Source organism: Belonocnema kinseyi, chromosome 2 (assembly GCF_010883055.1).
Source record: "Belonocnema kinseyi isolate 2016_QV_RU_SX_M_011 chromosome 2, B_treatae_v1, whole genome shotgun sequence".
In the NCBI taxonomy this organism is placed as follows: domain Eukaryota; kingdom Metazoa; phylum Arthropoda; class Insecta; order Hymenoptera; family Cynipidae; genus Belonocnema; species Belonocnema kinseyi.
In genome coordinates, this window is record NC_046658.1 from 53,867,158 (window position 1) to 53,892,056 (window position 24,899).

At 33.8% G+C, this 24,899-nt stretch overlaps 1 protein-coding gene across 1 annotated transcript in view; it reads right to left on the reverse strand.

The window, feature by feature from the left end:
- The window catches only part of LOC117167889, a 238,819-nt gene that overhangs the window by 72,616 nt on the left and 141,304 nt on the right, over nt 1-24,899 (reverse strand). Inside the window, exons 2-3 of the mRNA XM_033353124.1 lie at nt 9,306-9,637; nt 2,012-2,223 (exon numbers count right to left, since the gene is read on the reverse strand). Coding sequence (XP_033209015.1) covers nt 2,012-2,223; nt 9,306-9,636 — 543 coding nt within the window. The 5' untranslated portion in view covers nt 9,637. The remainder of the gene's footprint in view (nt 1-2,011; nt 2,224-9,305; nt 9,638-24,899) is intronic.

The window sequence follows — 24,899 nt, forward strand, 5'->3', positions numbered from 1 at the left end:
TTAAGGATTTTCACTTGTATTATACTTGTTTGACGATGATACCGAAAATGTTGTTTGTTTTTATACATTTCTAAAGGCTTAGGTGATCCTTCTAGAATGTTACAATTGTTATTTTTTCCAAATAAATTTTTAAGGGTTATACTCGTTCAGACCCACAGATTCTGAATTTTAATATTAAAAATAACTAATTAAATTATTACAAATTATTAATTCATCAATTTTAATCTCATTTATGAGCCGCAAAAGGTTCGACCATCTCATCCAAGACAAGGCTCGACTTGAGACAAATAAACATCGCCTTATCCAAGGCCAGGCTCGACTTGAGACAAGTAAATACCGTCTTATCTGTCGTGACCATAAATGCAAGAAGAAGGCCTATATCTCGACTCAGTTTTGAAACGCAGCCAGACATCGATGTCTTGGAGACGAACTCAAGACATAAAAAAATATATTTATACAATAATAATTTATACAACAATGACTCATTGTTGTCATGTTTCAAAATTTTTGATTTATTTCAACAATTTTTGTTAAAAAATAACTATATATACCACTTTGGCATTATTAAACTCAACTATTTATACGGATTTGAATAGAAATTTGATTAATTGATTATTAATATCTGCTAATTAATAAACCAATTTCTGTAAATAAATGCAGATCACAATTTTTTCCACGAACAGTGTAATTTTTAAATAATTATTATAAATATAAATCTTTATTTATACAGTTTTCATAATCTCACTACCATCGGGAATTGTCGGCACGACTAACTCGAGTACGTATTATTAACAACCACTGCGGATTTTGAAACGAGATTCCTCATTCAAGTAATGGGCTAGAGACTTTTTTAAAAAGCCTTTGGAGAGCTTATAAAATTCTGCATTTAAAGTTTTTTTTTTTAAATAAGTTCAAAAGAAAAAAATTTCAAATACTCTACAACGTAGAAAATAAATAAATGAAATAAACCTTTACAACAACTCCTACATTGATGACGGTTAACATGATTAACTATTAACTGTATTAAGTCACTGGCAAGACACTTTTAGTAAAACTCTTATAAACAATTAAGTTTATTCTTGGAAGAATTCAGTTTATCATTAAAAAAAATTAAACTAATTATTTAGACATTGTCAAACAGTGTTTATTTGTTTAAAATAATTGTTTCGAGAATTGCATGAAAGTATCATCTTGTAACTAATCGTTTTTTTGAAAACCCCTGTATTATTGAATTTAATAATCTTCAAACCAGTGGTATACTTGAAAGGTTATACAAAAATTAGTCAACCAGAAAAGGGTTTCCTAGACTATTAAGACATAAATAAGTCGTTCAAATCTCCCCGTCCTGTGATTTCCCTTCCCTACGCTCCCTACATTAGCCTAGTTCCGCTTCCATCCCCAACTTCTTCTTCAACTACTTACCCCTCTCCACACTTACCCTCCACATTCACCCTACTTTCCATACCCTTATTTTCCCTAACACCCCTTACTTTCCCTCCTTTCATTATCCCTCATTTCTCACACTTACACCCCTTCATTTTTCCCACTTCCTCTAATTCCTTTCCCTCTGTGAGTTGTGAGCTCTGGGTTATTGGGAAAAATGTGCGCTGGATGGATGCTCTGATGGACTGACGGAGACCCGATAAAAATTATAAGGATTTCTGCCCAGAGCTACGAAACCCCAAAAAATAAAAAATATTATGTATTAATAAATTTAAAAAAATATTGCTTTGACTAAAAGTGTCAAGCGTTTTTTTTTAATAAAAGGGATTTTTAGCACACTGCGCCTCCATTCAGAATGAATCAATTTTAAATTAGAAGCACTTTCAAGTTAAGCCAGGTATTTTAAAAGTTCCAAACTATTTATGGAGAATGGCTCGCATATGGCTTAAAGTATTAAGCATAATTATATTGAATCAGCGCAATTAATTATATTATCATAAAATTGAATGAGTGGTACTGTTCATAGAAATGGGCAGTTTGGAATAATTAATTCATTCATTGCACGTACCTGCCACGTTTTAGCAATCGCGACGTCGTATGTTGGTGGAGGTGACGTCATTGAAGGAAGAACGTATACTGGCTGTGGCCTATTCTGTGCATTTTGCTGACTTCCGACGTTTCCGTTCCCGCTGGCATTCGGTGGGTCCTCAATGGTAGCATAGAGAGCTTCCGGAATAGCGTTTTCACGTATACCTCCTCCGACTATGCTCGAGCCCGAATCTGCCAAATCGTAATGAGTGAGCTTTAAAACCTTTCGACCTAGTTTATTTGAGCCAAATAAAATTTTAGAGCGCTCAACTGTACGTTATACGTTTCGAATTTGGCCCAGTGAATTGTTATTAGTCCCATAAAAAGATGATATGTTTCCGGGTCTTTTTTTAATAAACAAAACTTTTTTCGTGATTTCTGGTAATGAATCTAAACTTAATACTCGAGCGGGAATTCATACCAAATATAAAGCAAATTTTATGGTAGAACGAATCCAATGAAAGTTTTATAATGCTTGAAATTTGCTTTAATCTCTTTAAATTATGAGTAGGTTTTTTAGAGCGACAGAAAATTGACTGAAAGAGTTATCGGTGTGGTAACTTTGATGAAACTGTTTTTTTTTTATTTCTAGGATTTTAATTTAAATGTTTTCAAGGAAAATAGCTGGTTTTTTGCATATACTAGAAAAATGGAAAAAAACTCGAATGTCCGGAAACTGACTCTAAAAAACCTAAGAAGATGAAGCGTCAACAATTTTAGCTTGTTGATCCGTAGCTTTTCACAATTCGACAACAAATTTATTTTTTATTCATTTGTTCAATTGAAGCTAAGTGGAAAATTTGAGAAACAATTTGCTCTTCCGTGAAGTTTCTAAATATTTTAATATACAAGAGTTCCTAGCTTGAATTACATTACAGTGTTTAATTACATAGGTCTGTAACATTTTTGAAAAAGAGACTCGAAAGTGTGGAAATGGAAATTTTTTACACTAAAGTATCGAAATAGCTTCGAAAATAAAAAAGTTAAATTTGTCAGCAGATTCAAATTTAGGGTGCAAAAACTCTTTGAAATTGACTGTTTTATCTACGTATTTTAAGGGCTGCTCTTTTCTAACTCGCCCTGTGTTGAAAAATCTTCTGGTTCTAGTTCGACCCAGACCAGGCCGTATGGTTTCCAGTTTGGAAACTGAGCAGTGGTCTAAACTGAATACATCTTTCCAAAAAATGTAGGCACCTCGATTACTGTACAGATTTTCGCAAAAATCTCAGCAAAAAAAATTCTACAAATATAAAAAAGAATATAAAATATATATATATATATATAATATAAAATATTTAAAAAAAACAACATGCATGTTACAGGTGAAGGTTTTGCCAATACCGATACAGAGTTTCCAAATGTTCAAATGATTAGCGATTATTTCCTGGCGAGTGAAAATTGAAAAAGTACCATAATCATTGGATCCTTTCCGAATACTCAACTTTGAATGGCCTTAAGTCACTGAAAATATATGATTAAATTTCTAAAAAAGTATGTGGTCTCGTTGATCCTTTCTGTGCACAGCGGTAAGCTTTAGAGCCAAAAATAATCATTTGTTAATATGTTATTAACAAAAACGTAGTGAGGTCTCATCTCCGAACCTAAGAAACGTACATAGCTGATTCTTGAAGCAAATTACACATTTTTGGCTTCTTACAATGTTGTATGTATTTTCAATTAGCAAAAAGTTGCACTTGAATGTTTAAAACATTATTTTCTTCTTGAAAAAATACAAAAGACTTTACGATGATCGAGGCAACTGTGCCCCACTTTGTTTTGAATCAGGGCTTAAGGACTGCGTAAACTTCCTGCCAAATCTGAATCAGTGATAAGTATAGTGCTAATTAAAATCAGCGTATATACGCTGCTAAAACAGAGAAATTTAGCTGCTGATCAGTGAAGTTTCACTGACTATAGCTTGATTATAACTATAATTAACAGTATACTTATCACTGATTCAGATTTGGCAGGCAGTTTACGCAGTTCTTAAGCCCTGATACAAAAAAGGGGAGCACAGTTGCTTCGATTATCGTAAAGCCAAAAATGTGTAATTTGATTCAAGAATCATCGCTATACATTCCTTAGCTTTGGAGATGACATCTCCCTACGGTTTAGTTAATAACTTATTACAAACGATTACTTTTGGCTTTAACTTTCACCATTGTGCACAGAAATTATCAACGAAGCATATGATTATGGTACTTTCTCTCTTTGCAATAGCCAAGAAATAATCGCTAATCATTTGAACATTTTGATACTTTGCATCAGTATTGGTAAAACCTTCACCTGCAACACACATGTTGTCTCATATTTTTAGATTTTTTTTCTGTTGAAATTTTCATGAAAATCTGATAGTGTCAGACTTGGACAAAACCAGCGCCAGATCTGGGCCAGGTCAGATCTTCCAGACTAGACAGTCTAGAGAAAAACATGCATGAGACCGTGCTGACCAGAATGAATGAAATATTTACACAATTATTTTTTTAAACTGTTCTACAGAAAAATCTGCGATGTCATCGTTTTTGAAGAGTAAATAATAGTTTTCTTTAATAATTAGAATTTTACTGTCTGTAGTGGCTTCAGCGGCAGTGCTTGCGTTTCTGGACGTAGTGACATGGAATTTAAATCTTCACGCTTAACTTTTATTTTTGTATAAATTTATTCAAATAAATAAAAACATTGTTGCCTCAAAAAGTCTTTTAATAAGCAAGGTTGTTTTTGAGTTACTGGTATTTGATTTTGTAAAAAACATCAATTGGTTAACAAGCAGTTCTTGAGTAAAGTATAGTAAGGAAAGGATTTTGCCCGATAATTCAAAATTTATTCCGTTGTAGAAGCTGAAACTTCCGTTTGAAAATAGACGAATATCTTATTCATTTACGAAATTTATTTAAATATAGACCAATATTATCGCCTGACAACACACAATAAACCTGGAAAATCCGCAATCAAACCACATTTACGAATTTTTCAGTAATTATTAGTTAAACAGCGATTGAATACATTTTATCTAACTTCGATGACTTTACGTATTTTTACAAAGCTTTTATTCGATTTTCTCTATAAGAATTCTGTATGTCCGGGTCAAATTTTGCATTCAAATTTTGACAGACTTCCGCATATCTAATCAGCTTTATGCCCTTTGGAGTTACCAACTTTGGCGCTTATGCCTTTTTTTTTAGTGCTAATGTTGATTTCAGCCCGAAAAAATGATGACGGAGGGACGGACGTACATTTGACCGAAACTGTAAAGGATTTAACCCGGGACTACGAAAACTGTAAAAAGGGTTTTATCTTGGCCAATCAATCTTACATTTACGCAGTTTTTCAGGATTTTAAGTTAATTGTACATTTATTGCGTCGTTTTGCGAGTTTGCGGGCTGAATTCAGGTTTTCGGGTTTATCACGGGTCTGCAGAATAACACGTTAACCTGAACCAACCCGACTTGACCCGACTCGACCTGGCATTAGGAAATTTTCCATAAAGTTAGCCTCGGACGAGCAAGAAAAGTGGTTAGTCTTATGGAAGATTTCTGAATTCTAGACTGTTAGAAAATTGTTCATAAAATAACCAATTATAATTGGACCATAAAGTATCATAAGCGAAGGATTTTTGTAAGTGATTGAGAATTGATTTCGTTAAAAAACACAATCTGATGGCTTCAAATAGAAGAAAAACTATATATGTGTATCAAATTTATTTAAGAAATTAACAATTGTTAACATGAATTAAAAAATTGTACATACTATTTATTGCTGACAAATAATTGATTGATTCTGTTGAAGGAACAAAGTGTTCAGAGCATGAAATTGAGCAGATATGCATTTATTCATTAGATTTGTTTATTATATTAAAAACTACTTTAGGTTCTTTAAAAATGGCGAATTAGCGTTTTATTTACGTATATACTGAATTTTTTAAAAAGTGTCTTAGTTAATTTGCATACTAAGAAAATGCTCAAATTGGATCAAAAGTGTAAGCCATAAAGGTATTTGTTGTGAAAAACTTTTTTTCATTCACTGTGCGGTGCTTCTACCAAGCAGTGACTGTATTTGCATAGTAAAAATTCTACCGATTTTAGAATAAAATAAAAAGTAAGGACTTTACAAAAGTTTGTTTGTTTGTAATCAAAAGGGACACCTACTTCTGTATTTTAGGTTAGACTTGTAATAAAACAAATAATTTTAGACTGCCTACTAGCTTATTGTTACAATCATTGTTAAATTAAAAAGAAATTGTATCAATGATAACTTAGGTTATAAAATCCTATTTTTGTATTTTAAAAATAAAACTTCAATTGAAAAAATAAATATTACATTTGTTTTGTCACTTTGGGTTTTATAAATCTTAAACTTCTTAATTAATATATCATTTCTCTAACAAGATTGCATTGTCCTATAAAATGGACACTTAACATAAAAAACTAAGAAAACATCAGATTAGATCACAATGAATGCAAAGTAGCAATCTATTTTTGCTTTACTATACGATTCTCCGAGCATCGTTACTCTGATGAATGCATGGCTTTAAAATTGCAGTTAATTTGCTGAGGTTACCATTCATCTTGTAGACGTCTTGAAGATTTGCAATCATCCAAGGAAGTCGGAAGACATTTGGACAAGGAAATCTGTGTGTCTTACAGTATGAGCATTGAGTAGTTTAGGACGAAGCGAAGCAAAAAAAATAGTTTTTTCCTAAATCAGAAAAGGGTCTAAAAGTTGTAAATTTTAGTACCCGAATTTCCTACGAAATGTTTCAGACAAAAAGAAATATATTTTGTTTTCGCGCATTCACGAAAAAGCTCAGAAGAAACAATAATAATGACTTTTTTTTATGTTGGTACGAAATAAATTTTCAAATAGATGATTAGTGTTCTCAAAATTAGTACTTACAACCATAAATACTATCCTCTAAAAACGATTCAGCAATACAACAGTTTTTATATGCGGTAGATTGTCATTAAACTTGAAGAAAAGGAGAAAAATCATGTTCATATTTGATTAAATTATATATTTTTTAATGTTATCGATTTTCTTATTCATTAAAGTGTTATAAAAATTATCACTTAACTAAATAAATATCTCCTGAAAGCCAAGCAAAAATAAAAAAATTCTTACAGATCGTAAATTGTGATTGGAATGAAACATTGGTCGTATGGAAGAAATATTTTCCACTAGAATAAAGATTCACCAAGGGAGAGGGGTTGACATATTTTACTTTTGTGTGGATACACTACCTTCTTTGGCTATCTTTAATTCTTAGTAAATATTTGGTTAAGTGGAAAATATTTTCCCCATAAACTGTACCATCCAATAGGACTACAATTTTCTCAATTCTCAGTTTAAGGATGTATACTACGAAAAATCAACTTCTAAAGGCACCACTCTTAAAAATGATTTATAAAATCGACAAAGATAAATTCATTTTTTATTATTGCATATCTTAACAGAGGCTTCTTAGCGTACTTCAGAAAAAAAATTCAGAAAAGTTACAATACTTATTTAATCCTAAGGATCAATGCCCTATTTTATTCTTTCAAGGATTCTCTAAAATTATATTTGAGTGGGTTTTAAATTTAAGAAATACCTAGAAATCATACAATTTTTATTGTTATAAACAATGATAGTTTAAATTTTAATAAATACCACTCGAATAGGATTGCAGAGTATAATTCAAAGACTACAATTAGGCCTTCATAATTAAGATCTTGAACAATAATTCCCCATATATGCAAGTATAGGGTTGGCCATATTCGACGAAAAGATTTGGCAACACTGTAACTTTTGACAGAGATGACAGATCGAGTAATGACGTAGCGCGTTTGAAGCATCAGTCTAAGGAGATTTTTACCATGGAGCAGTACACTCCACGCGAACGCTCTCAGATTGTTGAAATTTACATTCAACAAAACAAGTCACTTGTGAAAACTCAACGTGCATGGAGAAAAATAAATAAAGTGAAAACAGCGCCTTCTGCGACTACATTGTATCGTTTGTATGAAAGATTTTCATCAGATGAGGCACTTACTAATTCCAAGCGTTCAAATAAAAAGCGACCAAGGCGATCGGATGAAAATATCGCACTCGTACGGGCCAGTATTCAGAGGTCTCCAACAACATCTCAAACACGTCGATCTGAGCAGTTGGGCATAAAACGAACCACTTTACGTTGCATATTGCGTTATGATTTGCATTTGTTCCCATACAAAATTCAACTGACGCAAAACCTGTTACCTGCCGATAAGCCACGTCGATTGGAATGGGCCCAAAGAGTCATCGAAATGGCTGAAAGTGACGATCATTTTTGGCAAAAAATCATCATGAGCAATGAAGCTCATTTCATGTTAACCGGAGCCGTAAACAAACAAAATTATCGGTTCTATGGTACTGAAAATCCTCAAATTATTCACGAGGTACCTCTTTATGACCAAAAAGTGACTGTTTGGTGCGGTATTTGTGCTGGTATGGTCATTGGGCCGTTCTTTTTCGAAGACTTGTTTTTTTTAATGTAAATTTCAACAATCTGAGAGCGTTCGCGTGGAGTGTACTGCTCCATGGCAAAAATCTCTTTAGAATGATGCTTCAAACGCGCCACGTCATTACTCGATCTGTCACCTCTGTCAAAAGTTACAGTGTTGCCAAATCTTTTCGTCGAATATGGCCAACCCTGTAGTTGTAGATATCATTTTTAACAGTAACATCTGCACTGATCGATTATTCAAAGTACAATCAAATAAAAATATTTTTCAAATTATAATTTACTATAATATGTACAAAAACAGTCTGAAATACTTCAGAATCATGACTCTATGCGTTTTATTGAAATTTAATGACAATATACGTTAATCAAGAATTTTTTATGCCGCATTCGTGGAGGATAGTTATAGGCGCAAGTGTAAAATAATAGGAACCTTTCCATCAATAAAAATATCATTAATAATAACCAAGATATCTTTTATTCACATAAAACCACGATTTTTCTCTAGTTTTCAACTTTAATGACAATTTACAATGTGCAGGGAGTTTTTCATTACTGCATAGTGTTCGTACGACGATCATAGTTTTCAGCACTAGTTTTCGAAACCCTTTTCACATATTACAAAATTTATTTCTGACCGTTTTAACAAAAAATCTCTATTATTCGTGACTTTGATCCGGGTACCAAACTACAACTTTTAGACTACTTCTGAATTAAAAAAAAAAAAGAAATTCGCCTCTCCCTAAATAAAATCCTTAGTAGTAATTTAGTTTTCATAATGTGAAAGTACACTCACCAATATAGGTATAATGTGATTCTACTCTCTCTGCACTTCTGGTCCTTCGAGATGGATTCAATCGTTTTTCGTGTTTGTGTGTATTCTTTGCGGGTCTCGTTTGTTCGGCCACAGAGCTAGTACTTCCGGTATCTGACGCCCTGGATGTTGGTCCTCGCCCACCTTCTTCATTTTGTTTCTTTGATGATTTTCCCTCACCTTTTGAGCCTTTAGATGGCTTTGGGATCAGGATTGTTAAATTTCTAGTTGAAATGGCCGTCATTCCGTTTCTAGATTTTGGAAGATCCAACACCACCCCGCATCCACAAACTGATGCGTTTTCATTAGGCATGCTAAAAAGATTGAAAAAGATCAAACATTTATCACAACATTGTTCCTTCACTTAACCTATTACATAAATTCTTTAATTTGTTAAAAGGAGAGAAAATAAAAAATTGGCGAGATTTTCAATTTCTTTTTAATCACATCAAAGCGATTTGCAGCAGTTATGCGCGTTTAGATAAAATTATCCAGATTTAGTATTGAAAATATTTTACGGGTATGAATAAACATCAGGCCTCGGATTCTTTTTTTTTGAAAAAATGGCACTGGAACTTCATCTAGTTAATTAATCTTGAAACTTTTAGAACAATTAGTTGAAGATTGTTTGCTATAGTCTAATTGAACTGCTATAATATATCTCATTTTGGGCATATAAAGTAAAATATTGTTAGAAAAAATCAATGAATCAAAACGTCTTAAAAGATGACACGTGCGTTTTATCTACTGAATTCATCTTGAAATTTTCAGATCAATCGTTTGAATATTGTAGACTGAAGGTCGAATGAACAACTGGAAACGATATTATTTAAAGAAAGAAAATGAAATGATTTAATCTGATTTAAATCTTACAAAGCGTTTTTATTTTTGCAGAGAAATGTGGATTTAGTTTTTGTATAGAGGATGCAATTACGCAGATTTTCTATGATCCTTTATCTTCTTCTTCCACTCCACACTTTTTATGTCTTTTTATCTTTTGCTTGAATAGTCAAGTTGGTACTTTATAACGCTCTAATTCATCTATTCTAAAGAGAGGATCGTTTAAAAAACATGATCTTAATGGCTCAAATTTCTTCGAAATCAATATTTCAATTAAAAAATAATTAGTCTCTTCACGAGGTGGTTATTAAGAAGACAATTCGGTGTTTATAACTGTTTTAAATAAATATTGCAAGTGGTTGATAATCCGTGTCTGCATTTTAAAATAATTTATTCCATTAAATTGGTCGTTTTTTAATGCTTAAAATTTTTAAGATTTACTTTGAGATCAATATTGAAATATTAAGATGAGAAACATGAAACCAAGTTTTTTTAGACAATTTTTAAAGCTTAAGTAGGATTACTTCAGACTATAATGACTTATATATTCTGGAGATATTTTAAAGGAAATATGTTTTTTTTTCGTTTTTCCTTGTTGAAGTAGTTTTCTTCATGAATTTTGTTTAGGTTAGGATTACAAGTATCTCTCAAACAACTTTCATAAACTTTTGTTCGAAAGTCATGTTCTTTTCCGAAGAATAAAGAATTTGCGATATCATTCAAAGTAGAGCTTCCAAGTCAAACTATTCTCCTTAGAAACTTTAATCTTTAGTAATTATGAAACTCTTATTTATGAATAATGTTCTTTGCGGAAAATTGAATGATTTATGTTAGCAGGGAAAATGAAGACTCAGGCTAAACTACTTTCATCTAAGACTTTATAGTTTCGTTTTTATTTACTTAATTTTATCAACTTGCATCTTTTCATATTTCTTATTATGCTTTTCCTATACAAATTTTTAGAAGAAGGTACACTTAAGTTGTTTCGATAATTACTATCAAAATAAGGGAAGCAGGTAAAAGGGGTAATAGAACACGGCGTGCCCACTTCCATAGGAAAAGTGGCGAAAGGATAATAGTAATTGCTACGTCCCCTAGACGGCGCTCGTGTGAGTTCAGAATTCGAAATGAACTTGAGCAAACGTTAGAATTTATATCGCCTACTCAAGTGTACTGTAGCTGCAAAAATTATTATCTTATTGCGTGATGAACTTGAGTTCACAATGAATTTTCACCAACTATAACAAAAACCAACAATTAAACACAAGTAAATCTATCATCGATCAAATGCAGTCAAATGTTAAAATCAGTTTGAATCGTTCTATGATAGAACCATTCGAACTGACTTTAACATTTTATTGCATTTGATCGATGATTGATTTTGTTTAATTTTTTGTTTATGTTATTGGTTATTATTATTCTTGTATTTATAGTAGAAAGAGAAGTGACCATAACCTGAAAATTACGTTAAGAATGGCAGAGGAAGGGAGGGGGGCGTTGCTGTAGATAATAGTTCTTGGTACGTCCACTATTTCCCTTTTAAATGGAATGGGCCTTTTAATGTATATAATCATTATTATACATTTTTGGTTTCGGCTACAGTTCCTCTGAAATTGAACAGAAGGTCCTATGAAAAAGCCATGGTACAATCGCGTACAAATATCCAGGGGGGGGGGTCCCGAGAAACATTAAACCCCAATCGAAGACATAAAAACTGTACTGAAAACTGTATAGCACCTGTGTGATGTGTTTCAAACGGTGACTCTGGGATACCGGATGACCTCTCAGAGTATGCAGCCTTATCATTTCTACGGGGCTCTACAGGAATGGACGAACCTCTTTACCTAGCTACACATGGGAATAACAATAAAAACATAAAGCATAGTTGTAGTAAGTGTGGTTCACAACAATCGAATGCTCAAGACTCCCGACAATGGGTCGGACAACAATGACGACTACCCTAGAGTTGGGGGAGCCATCAATACAGAGTGAATGCAATGGTACGGCAGAATCTCAATACTTTAAGGTGGATGCAACGACTCAAGGAAGACCAGCTGGAGTGCTACTACACCAGTATGGTCATTTAACAAGATGGTGACATGACACGACTGCATGCTCTGTCGTGCTTGAAACAACCAAGGGTCACGCACTTTTAGCATCAATTTCAGCGAAATGCTGTCAAGGAACTCCGAAGAAGGGGTTATGTAAGCGAAGGACCCACTCTGCTACAGCCAGAGCAAGCCAACAACATAGAAAAAGATACAATGCTGAGACTAAGCGTAAGCAAGCATCCAGTAGAGGAAAGTGATGCTTCGGGACCCGGAGAAATCTCAACATCCAGGTTTCTCTTAAGCTCAAAGATCTGGCTGAACTAAATGACGAGCTTCGTGAAGATTTTTCCGAGGAGTGCCACCTCTGGACTATCAATTGTAGTAATTATAATGTAGAGAGCGCTTTGGCGGATGTCAAAAATAGGCCTGGCATGGCAGTACGCGTCCTGCATTCAGTGTGTGATTGAGTACATAACATGGGGCAGTAATTTTACCGTCAAGGTTCGGTAGTTCGTGTGCGAACTGCGGATCAGTTATTACACACCGAACAAGTCAAACTGCTGACCTTAAGTGACTGACGATCATTCGACCAAATTAGAAGATTTCGAAGCGTTTTGATAAGAAGTCTACGCAGTCCAATATCCCCTGAAAGAAAGTTAAGAGAACATAAATAGCTTCAAGAAGCCTTACAGTGCCCTCATAACACCTGAGGAGGAATGCCCACCTATCACTACTGAGCAGGTGAAAAAATTTGTAAGAGGAATGAAAAACGATTTCTCTCCGGGAGCAGAAGGTTTCAAGACCTTAAGGTGGAAGAAGTTTCCTTCAAACAACAAGCTAGGATTTTTCGAACGATCAGACCTATGTGGCGAGAGATGTATGAACAACTCAGCTCAAAAGAAGGGGTAGCAGGATGTCGAGAGAACCTGCTCATCGATAGACGTTCTTGCAAAGACGCAGCATCCTACAGCTTTACCTATTGATTGCCTGGTTTTTTACGAGAAAGCTTTCGATTTAACGTACCATTTACTTTTCAAATGTCTTTTAGAAAGCTAAATCGTTAATTCTCACATTTCGAGATACATCGAAAAATTGATGTCGCCTTGGAAAAATTGATGTACTATCTCGTCTGGAAAACATCGTATGACAACTAACAACGCCACGTTTCAGAGTGGTGTCTTTCAGAGTGACACCATGAGCCCTCTTATCTTTTGCTTTAAATTATTCCCACTACATCTCGCACTTCGCTATTTTAAAAAGTACTTCTGCGGAAAATCTAGAAATCGAAATCATAAAGTCACTCATTTATTTTACAATCATGACTTTAAATCTATGTTAAAAATAAAGAGCAACTGGATCTAGCTCAGCGTATTGTCGAGAAATATACCCAAGAGATTAAAATGGATTTTGGCTTTAAAAAATGCGCCAAGGTTTATTTGAAATCCGTCTCAACCGATGGACTTGGTTTTCCGAACTGACGGCGAGAAACAAAGTATCTGCAAGGAACATGCTTTCTGTTTCGGTAGTATTCTATTCATTTGAAGTGCTCACTCCTAAAGTCTCCGAATTAAGAAAGCACAGGAGAAATACTTCCGTGAACAGCTTTTCGGCAAGATGATGCACGGCATCTTCAACAGGAATTTAAAGAACCAGGTTTTATTTTGCCATTTGAAGACTTTTTCATTTTCTCATTAGCATACCGTCGCCATTTTGAGCCAAGACATTTTCAATTATAGCTTCAGAGCGTATCATGCACACACTGAGCATCTGAGAAACATACTTTCTAGTTACCCAACTCATGTGGGAACGACGCACACCCAAATGCACAATGCGAGACTAAGAGTGCTATGTTACCATCTCTGCCACACTCACGGCATTAGCACAATCAATTGTCAATTGTCCAGAACAAGAAGTGCAGCATATACTGGAACTTCATATTCATGGCAATTTTTTCTGTTCTTCACTCGAGGCCTGACATAGTTTTCCTTTACTTCAAAAAACGAATTATGTTCGTCATAGAATTTTTGGCACAAGCTGACAAAAACATCGGCCAAGGAGAATGAAAAGAAAGAGAGATACAAAGACCTTATAAGGGAGTTTCGACGGTTATCCATGGAATATTCTGTTATGCCAGTCGTCCTGATCATCGGGGCTCTTGATGGTGTGAAGTTTTCACTGGTTAATGGCCTCAAAAGCATCCTTGCATGTCAACGAAATGCTAAGACACTTGCGGGGAAAATGCAGAAGGCGGCCGGCTTTTGGTGGCTTCGTAACTTCAGGGCAATTTTTGAGAATAGCAAAATATAATTTTTATATTGAAATATAATAATATTTTACGGCCTAAATTTTCTTAAATCTGGTCTTAAAGCAGGGCGACAGCACAGATTTACCGACTTTTTAAATTTCCAATTGACTGTTTCAGGCTTTCACACGATACCCTAAAAATCGCAGCTAAACTCAGATGATTCAAAAATCTCATGTTGTATAATTGTATTTTATGGAAAAATATTATCCCGTAATTTTTCTTTTCAAAAAGAAAGTAATCCTACTTGGTTTAAACTTCAGTTTTTTCTTTCGGAACCGTGAGCAAGTTCTAAACATAAAAAGTTTATATTCCAAAGTGTATGATCTCAGGAATCAGTATTCTATCAAATTAATTTAAAAATACTGTATGTTTTCAAGACAAAAATTAATGAGTTCTTATAGTTAAAAATGTTTTCAGTGTTATGTTATAATTTTTTATTTAAAAAAGAAGGGTTCTGTTATTTGCCTAAAGTAAACATTTGAAGGGATAGCTCGAGTTAAAACAAAATATTTAGATTTCTCATTGTCATTTTAATACACTAGAACCTTTTAACTCCGGTCTTCGTTACTACGGTCTCGACGTGCATGCAGTCTCTTTAAATCGTCTTTTCCTTCGGTGCAGGCGTCCGCAATATGTAGGCACAACATTGCCTCGTATACTTGCTTTATATCTGCTTCGAACTTTCATAAATCCGTACAGAGTCGCGAGCTTTACGGAGTTACCAGGTCCTGGTGTATTAGGAGTGCGTAAAAACTCGAACAGCGTGAGCCGAGCTTTTTATGTGCAGATCCGAAAAAAACTCTCAGACCGAAAAAAGCTGAAAGCCTTGCAAAACAAATAAGGAATACATTGAGAATCCCATTTGAAGGCAGTTTCGGGCATGGTCCTAAATGGCTTTGAATTAAATCGAACACAACATTTGATTGCTCCAAACATAAAAATGCAGTGCCATGTGAACCATTTTTGTTGGGTTTGGACGCTCGCTAATAGCCGACGCAACGAATGCGTTAAGGATACTGCCTCCTTTGTTGCTACACTGCTGTTTGTCATGCATAGCTGAACATCCTCTCTCTCAGTCATTGCCCCCCCCCCCTTCATAAAAATGCCGAGGACTCAAATTTTAGGAACAAATTAAGTGTAAGTTACTTGAATGGGATTCTCAATCTATTAACATTATGGAAATTAATATTAACAGAAATTTATACTAAGAAAATAATTATTCGTTTCGATTCCTATTCGATATGATGAGTTTTTAAAAATTCAAAGATATTTAATTAAAGAGAAACTCCGCAAAGAAAAATTTTCGATTAATTTTTCCTTTACGTGAACTTGATATTGAGTCATGTTTTTAAAGAAAATATTCGCGAGCTCTTACACAAGCCTAACTAATATGTAACTTCTGAAAATTAGGTCTTGTGAAGTGATTACAAAATAGTTATTATACAGTTTCTCTGCAGGAATGAGTGTAATTGCATCCTGAATCTAAAACAAGATCTATTGAATTGGTAAAAGTATAGATAATTATGTGAGTGCTTATCACTTTGATAGCAAAAGATCCTAGTTAGACAGTCTTATTTTTACAGTGTTCATTTCTGGGTGTTTAATCATAATATCTCGATAGATATTACCTCTGGATAGTCGACAACTACTGCGTTTCTGCACTAGGTAATTGAATCTGTCGACGAGACTTTGGAGGGTCTCTTTTCCCTTCGCTTCAGGGTGAAAGAGAAATTTCTCTATTTTCGAGCGACGCGTATTATCCTTTCATCTCCGAGCACGAGCTCTTTCGCGGCAGGAACGTTTATTGCACAAACTTTAAACTTCAGCGATCCAGAATCCTGCAATTTTGCAGAATAGTGATAGAGGTATAGAGTTCAAGAACGCGAGTTATTTTTGTCTCTGCCTACCAACTCCAGAAACGGATGCCCAAATCAATTTTCAAAGCTCCCCATGGAAATTCCTAAGGGAAACAATGAGGATTCTAAAAACATCAAGAAGGTTCCGTATGTGAATATACTCTCTTTTTTATATTTTATTTGTCAGGGTAGGTCGCAAGTAAGAAATTCAGGGATTCGCAATCGTTGCAACGCGAAAAAGTAGCATCTTGCGACAATAAAAAGGTATAATTAATTTAGAATTGATAGACATGTATCTTGGTTACCTACTCTAAAAAAAGTTTTAAAAAGTATTGTTCGCAGTTTCGAAAAAAATTTAACACCTTTGTACATAAGAAAACAATTTTTTCGGGTATTTGCAATATTTCGGTGATCAAAATGCACTAGGAAAAAAAATCGCCAAGACCCACTGATCGACATTGGAAATACAGCGAATCTTTTGAATTTGGATTTAGATAAAAGAGGCACACAAAAAAAAGTCAAAGTCCACCAAGGCGACCTTTGGGGTTCTATGGTTCTTGGGTCGCTGATTCCGAATCGTTTGTCGGTTTTTTTTTTCAGATCAGATCGCTTTCAATGTCATTTGAAGGTCAAATGAAGAAAATATTGCTGAAAAAATTCAGACATAAGTTTTTTAGCATGCTGAATCCGAATCCGGTGTCGGTTGACCTTCATTAGTTCAAGATCAGGTCATTTGAAGGTCAAACCAACAAAATAACCTCAAACAAATTTGTAAAAATTTATATATAAGTTTTAAGAGTCATAGAATCTAAATCCTAGGTCAGTTTGACCTCTCTTACTATCAAAATGATCGACATAACGGTTTTTTTCGCATTTTGCCTGTAGTTTTACACTCTCTTTTCAGTGACCAGCAGCAATAAGCCATCATAGCGACATCCCATCTGCCTTGGTAGCGCTTTTCCATTTCTTTTATGTCTTGATGGAAGCGCTCTCCTTGCCCTTCACTGTAATCGACACAATTCTCTGGGAATCGAACCAGGTGATTATGCAGGAAGTGCAATTTGTATGACATCAGGCACCCCATTTTTCCAAGGTTCTTAATTATTTCGGCTACTATAACTTTATAATTTTCACTTCGTTTATTTCCTAAAAAGTTTTTCACAACTTCCTTAAAACTGAGCCATGCATTCCTTTGAATGTTTGTCATTGTCGTTGGAAATTTATCATCTGGTAAAAGTCGCCTCATTTCTGGACCATCAAAAATCCTTTCTTTCAACTTGGCATCAGATTTATATTGAAACTTCTTTTCCCAGTATTTAAAACATCGACTATTTGCATGTAAGGATTTCACAAATTGCTTCATGGCTCCTAATTTAATATGTAATGGAAATATGAAATTTCCTTTTCCTATTTCAAGTGATTTCTTTTCAGCCCACTTATGATTCGTGTAATGTTTTTCGCGATCTCTACTATCCCAAAGGCACAAGAAACACGGATTCTTTGTAAATCCAGACTGCTGTCCTAGCAACATACCTAAAACTTTCAAATCACTACATATAAGCCAATTATATGTTTTGTATTCAATGGCCTCTAGAAGTTTTTTAAGACTAGTGAAGGATTCTTTCATTGTCATAGAGTGTGCGACAGGCACTGTGGCATATTGATTTCTATTGTGAAGTATAACAGCTTTTAAGCTTCTTTTTGATCAGTCAATAAACAGTCTCCAATCATCATCTTTATAAGTATTTGGGTTAAGTTCTTCCATCAGTCCTTTAACATTTGAACAGTACACTAATTTTTCTTCATCAAAGACTTTTTCTTCGAAATACTGCTTAAAACTTTCATTTCTTTTTCTATAAAACGTTACTTTCATACCTTTTCTAATAAATTTTTACTTTTTAAAACTGAAGCTAAATGTTCCGCAGCATCTTTAGGTAGTCCCAAATCTCTTACGAGATCATTAAGTTCGGACTGTGTACATTTTTCAGCAATTCTGTTGCTTACTCCACCTGGTTTATAAACCTCATCAGAGCTTTCACTGCTATCGCTTTCATATTCATCTTGATTTTCATCATCGGTCTTAGTGCTTTTGCCATCATCATCATCATTATCATCATCATCTTTAGATTCAATTGATAAATTTTCTTTACTATCAACATCAACCTCATCAATCGTTTGAGTTCTCTCAACGACTTTTTTTACTGATCCTAACTGGGCGTATTTAAGATTATGTAAATTTTTTTATTATACCCACGGATATCGGTTTTACAGAAATAACAATCGTCTTCGTTGGATGGCTCATTCCATTCTGTGTGTTTAATGAAGATCATTTTGGAATCGTCTTTAGTTTTTTTCCAAATAGAAAGCATTTTGCGGCAGTTATTGCAAATACTATCAGGAGCCCAATCTCCCGAAACTATATCTGAATTAAAGCATTCTTTGCATATATTCCGAAAATTTTCGTTCAACGATCGTCGATCGTTTTTATTCGGAATAAATGTTCCACAAATGTAGCTGAATGCGTTAACATCTTTCGGGCACACGTATGTAGAAGATGAGGTTGAAGGTTTGTTTAAATTTTCCATATTTTTATATATAAACCCGCTCGACAGGGATCCAGGTCCGATTGCAGGTGAGTCCGCCGTCCTGGACGTGATAACCCTTTTACCTCTCCAGGGCTAAGTAAAAGGGCTTTTCGTCTTTGACGAGGACAATGTCAACTCGTCGACGAACGCACTACGGTATCATCCTCACACCCTGTCGACCCCCTGTAAGGCAGTGCACTTCCACTGGCATCGGTACCCCGACTAGCGTATGAGCGAATCATTCTACACATCCACTTACGGGGCAGTTTTCATCGTCACACGACTAGTCGAGGCAACAGGTGAAAAAGAATCGATCACATACATCGAAACCTTCAAATGAACCCAGATGACCTTCAGATAACCATATATGATCAAATCAACCTTGGATTTGTATTCAGCGACCTTCAAAACCTATATATAATTTTTTATAAATTTTGTTGAGGTTATTTTGTTGGTTTGACCTTTAAATGACCTTGATCTTGAACTAATTAAGTTTAACCGAAGCCGGATTTGGATTCAGCGTGTTAAAAAACCTACGTCCGAATTTTTCCAGATTTTTCAGCAATATTTTCTTCATTTGACCTTCAAATGACCTTGAAAGCGATCTGCTCTGAAAAAACCGACAAACGATTCGAAATCAGCGACCCAAAAAAATAAGACCCCAAAGGTCGCCTTCGTGGACTTTGACTTTTGTTGTGTGCCAGTGTTATTAATGAAATTCTCTTTATAATTTAAGGTTTTAAGGTTCTGGTCGCGCCCTGCGAGCAAGGTGCATTTTCACTGCAATTTTTCAAATAACATAAATATTATAACTTAAATCGAACGCAGTGATTTAAACGCCAAACGAACTTCAGACATAAATTGGAACTGACATTGTTCTTCAATTTGTCTTTAAAGACGGTTTTCAAAGCACCTGCGGCTTTGACGATTACATTCTCATTGTGAAACTCGCGCTTCGCTTTCGATAATTAGGTCGCGGTTGCCTCTCAAAAATAAAACAATGTGGACAAAATCGAACGGGGTATAAGAAGTAAGTATGTTTTTCGATATAATGGTAATGAAAAAATATTAATTTGTTTCAAACTTACGAAATAGATACTTAAAACCAAAAAATTGATTATGAATTATCCAGAATTTTTGGAATTTCCAAATTCAAACAAGCTTTTTCATTTTAGTCTAATAGAAAATTCGGACGATAACATTACACTCTCTATTAGAAGAATGTAAAAATCGAACAGACCAGTAGTAGAAATTAGAATTGCTGAAAATTTACAAAATTTGGAATTTTTAATTTAATTAAATTATTTTCTTCACCTGTTATTTCCAAAAATTTTCAACCCCGGGTGGAATTTGTAAGCATATAAATTTACTTTAAAATAAAACCGAAAATATTTCTATCATACGCTAAATTCCAAATTGTTCTGTATTTATAATTTCTTGTCTGTTTTTTTTCTGTTGTATTTCTATGCTAAAAAACTTTACGCATACTCAGAAAACTGGTTCTTAAGGATTTTTTTCCTAGTGCATTTCCATCAACATAAAGTTTTCAAGTAGACGAAGAAATATGTCTCCTATTTGCACAGGTGTTAAGAGTTTTGCCTGGAAATAGGGGCAAATTAAATATGAATTATCTCGTAGAAAATAATTGATTAAAATTCGCAAAAAGTTAGGAATAATTTTTTGAGTTCCAAGTATTAAAAAAGAAATTAAAACTTGTGATAATTTACAAATTAAAAAAAATAATTTTTGAAACACTTATTTCACTCGGACAACCGCAAGCTGCTTTTCCATAGATTTCAAATAAATGACACTTTTTTATGATTTCATTAAGCTGCTTCTTTGCGTTATAGCGATTAGGAATTCCAAATTTTTGTATTGTTGATGCATCTTATGATTGCCTAAATAAAATAATTCTTTAGATTAAGAAAATTACACAAATTTTACGAAATTATTATTATAATCATTATTTCAAACTTTTTTTTCGAGTGAACCCGGTATTTCATTATGGTGATGGAGTACGTCAAGTGACTGATGATATGAGAATGTTATAAGTCAATTTAATACGATGTTTGAAATCTTTTGCGATGATGTTGTAGGAATTAAATTAGGAGCATGCTATAATTTTAAGTTTGTCTTTTACCGCTGTTATACTTAAATAGTAGCAGCGAGAGTTGGGGGTGACAAAAAAATTTATATGCATCTTGAATTACTTGGCCAGCTTCGAGTTTCACAAACTATGTTGATTGTTCTTATAATTTTTACTCGGCGAAAATTTTCGCATCACTGATGTTTTTTTGATGAGATTTGACTTGTTTTTAATCAAATTCTTCAATAAATAATATTCCTGTTTCAGAATAATAAGAAAATTTCACACTCAACAAAATACAGTGCATATAATTAGTATTGATATTGACATTATAAATAAAAATATAACGGGCCATTCCATGCCGAAGAAAACAAGTTGGTCGTCGATTTTCTTTATTTTTAGCTGTCGCGTAGTGTTTGGGGTTCTAAATACTGATTACAAAGAGTTTTGCGAAATCGGCAGCATTTTGTCAGATATTATTAATTGAAAACGGGACTTTTGAAAAAATGTTACACCAAGAATCTTTCGTTCGGTTATTATTTATTAGAGGAAGAAAATACTTCTAGATAAATGTATGCAGAAAATATTTAAATTCAATTATGTATATTAAAAAAATGTGATCAAAAGTGCAATTTTTTTTACATTGTTCATTCAATAAATAATTTTGTATTGTTTGTTTCACCCAAAATAGAATTATGGAATTTTTAACTAAAGCAGTAAACATGGTATTAGAAGTCTCCTTAAATTTTCCATCAAAAACCAGAATAGTATTTTTTCTCATATTGAAGCAAAAATTTCTCACAATTTAGCGGCCGCGTCGCAGTGCCACAATGCATCGGAGTGCTGTGCGAATAATTTAAAAGTAAAAAAGCTTGAAAAATAATTGACAATTCTAAATTTGCTTGAGACATAGTCTACCAGAGTTATGTTAATTAACGAATCTAAATTCTGCAAGACATAGTCCTGGATAACAGAAACTGAAAAAATGCCTTTGACCGGTTATCGCCTTATGTTTTGAAATCTTGGCCAGAAATCTATAAATAAGAAACCGTACAATCTGCATGTTAATTTTTAAAATCCTAGATGATGAAACTTAGCATCTTAACTTTACGGCTTAATATCTGTAGATTGCTGCCCCAAATTTTGAAATCCAAAATCATAAACAGTAAGATCCACTCTTCTCAGTGGGGTTATGTTAAGAGTTTTGTACAAATCGGTTCAACAGTGTAAGCTCCAAATGGATTGAACTGCTGAAAAGTCTCATTTTTAGCATAAAAAGTGAAATATGTCTAGAACTAATCTATGACTCAAAATTTCACAAAACATTAATTTGGCGACCAATATTTGCTATTAAAAATTATTTAGCATTGAAAAATCTATTACGCAGACTTAACATCTTCAATTCGCGATTTGATATTTTGCCCTTCTGTAAGTGTCCCTAGCACGGCTACTTTAGGGCTTATCACTTGCACCATGATAATGAATTACCTGAATGATTTTGTTGGTTTGTCTCACAGGAACACACCACGGAAATCGCTACATGGAAATTGAATTAAGCGCTCTGTTGCGAAATGAGCTCTGGATCTGGTATATTGGACAGAGTACGTACACTTCGTACCTAAACATGGTAAGGTTCGACAAAGTTGTTATCGTAACCTCGGCATTATTCAACTTCCGCGACCCAATTTCCTCCCGAAATTCAAAGCTTTGATTAATTTCATTTGCCGCATTTTCCGTATCAACTTTCCTCTATCGGCTCTACCGTTGTCGCTTCGCTAGGTCTTACTCGCAATTAATTTCTACTTTTAATAAAAGCTACGAGCCTTTGCAGCGTCGTCATTCATAATGTGCAGCGGTGTCGTATTGCATCTCACGTCTCTAAACTCGATTTTACCACTTTCTAGCAAAGTCAAGCATTGTCCAAGGACTAAAGTGGTAAATTGATCGTCGCTTATTTGGTGCGTATGGGAATGTTTCGGGCTATTCAGCAAATTGGTACAAGCGCTTTGCATTTAAATATTGAATTTTTCAGAAAGTGAAAAAAATCATTTTTGAAAGCTTTATTCTGTTTCGGCAAGTGTTGGGAACTTATGTACCTTCTGCAGAATGTTTTTTTTTTTCATTTTTTAAATGGATTACAAGAACATGCGATTTTTTTATAAACTTTCGAAAATCATAATCCAATTTAATTAATTAGAGAATCCCAATTACGAAACAAGTCTATTAAGATTACAATTAACGCTCAATAAAGTGCGCTATACGATTAATTAATAATAAAAATGATTTTATTGATGAGCGATATTTTAAATTCATAAAAAAAATATAGACAAAAAGCAAATATATAAAAATTCTGTTTACATTGCAGATTCCTACTTCGATAAAACCAATACCCCTTTTGTGAATACGTGGGATCAAGTGCCAGTGTGAAGAAAAGTAGCAAACGTGTCAAAAACGATCATGGCTTTCAGGTGTGACACGTGCTCGCAATATTATGTGTCGTTTTCAATATTTTACTATAGATGTATGTGTTTGACAAACGCTGTATAAGATAAAAATATTGTGTTAAATGGTTGAAGTGTACCGTTCGAAAATATTGAAAAATTTTAATTTCTCAAAACAACACAACTTACGTGTGACAGTTTTGAGCATCAAGATTATACCACAGGATCATTGCTCTGAAGTTTCATATTATCTAAGTCATATTTATTATTATATTATTTATTATTATATTATCTATCATATTATCTTACCTCTATTATCTATTCCCTTATTTCTGTCTTTACTATTTTTCTCTTTTCTCGTTTAAATATAAATTAAAATAAGAGAACCCAACAATGAGATACAACTAATTTTCATTGAAAATTGATTCTTTTTAATTGAAAAGACTACTATTATACTTTCGTTTCAGAATACCACCTCTTTCGCTTAAAAAATTGACTATTTGGCTGCTGATTTAACTATTTGTTGAACATTCTTTTTCGTAACCAAATATTTAACTAAGACATTTTTTGCTAAAATCGATTGTTTTCTATTAAAAATTCAACTATTAAATTTTTTATGAAGAATTCATCTTTGATGCTTGAGAATTTAGTAAAAAATTCTACTCTATTGTTGAAAATTCGTCTTTAAGATTTACAAATTTATCCCTTTTCGTAGAAATTTATTCTTTTTTAGTTAAAAATAAAAATGGATACAAATACATTGTAGAGATTCAGCCTAGTGAAATATTATATTTCCATGCATCGTTTTTTACCTCAGACGTTCATGAAATTAAATTAAATAACAAAATTTGACTTAAAGGAGGATGGTGTTCATATTTGTAACCTCATGTTTTGATTGTAGGTATGGGAGTGGGGCGAACGAGATTATGATTGCTTGACTTGTCATTGCTCTATCTGATCCAATACTTTGATCGTTGGTAGATTGAAATTATAAGAACTGGGACACGACATGTGATATTAACCTCGAAGTTAAATTTTCAGTTCATAATTTGTGAGGAGTGAAAAGCATGGCAGTGATACAGCTTCTTTAGTGAAATGTAATTACTTCTGTACCCACCCCAGGTGCATGAAGTGCACCAAATACATACATGCAGATGAGAATTCCGAAGCAGAAACTGCACACGTTGTAGGCGACAACTTTATGGCCTGTAGAACCATCCTAGCTTGCCCGAGAGCTAATCCGTGGTCTAATTACCTGTGCACCAAACATACTCGTATATCCACAGGCAGTATTTCAGATATTGGGGATAGAAATTAAAACCCAAATTGGATTTTTCAAAGCATTGTAATTCAATTCTTCATTGGATTACTATTTTTTATTATTACAGAGTTATATCTGAAAAATTTCTCCC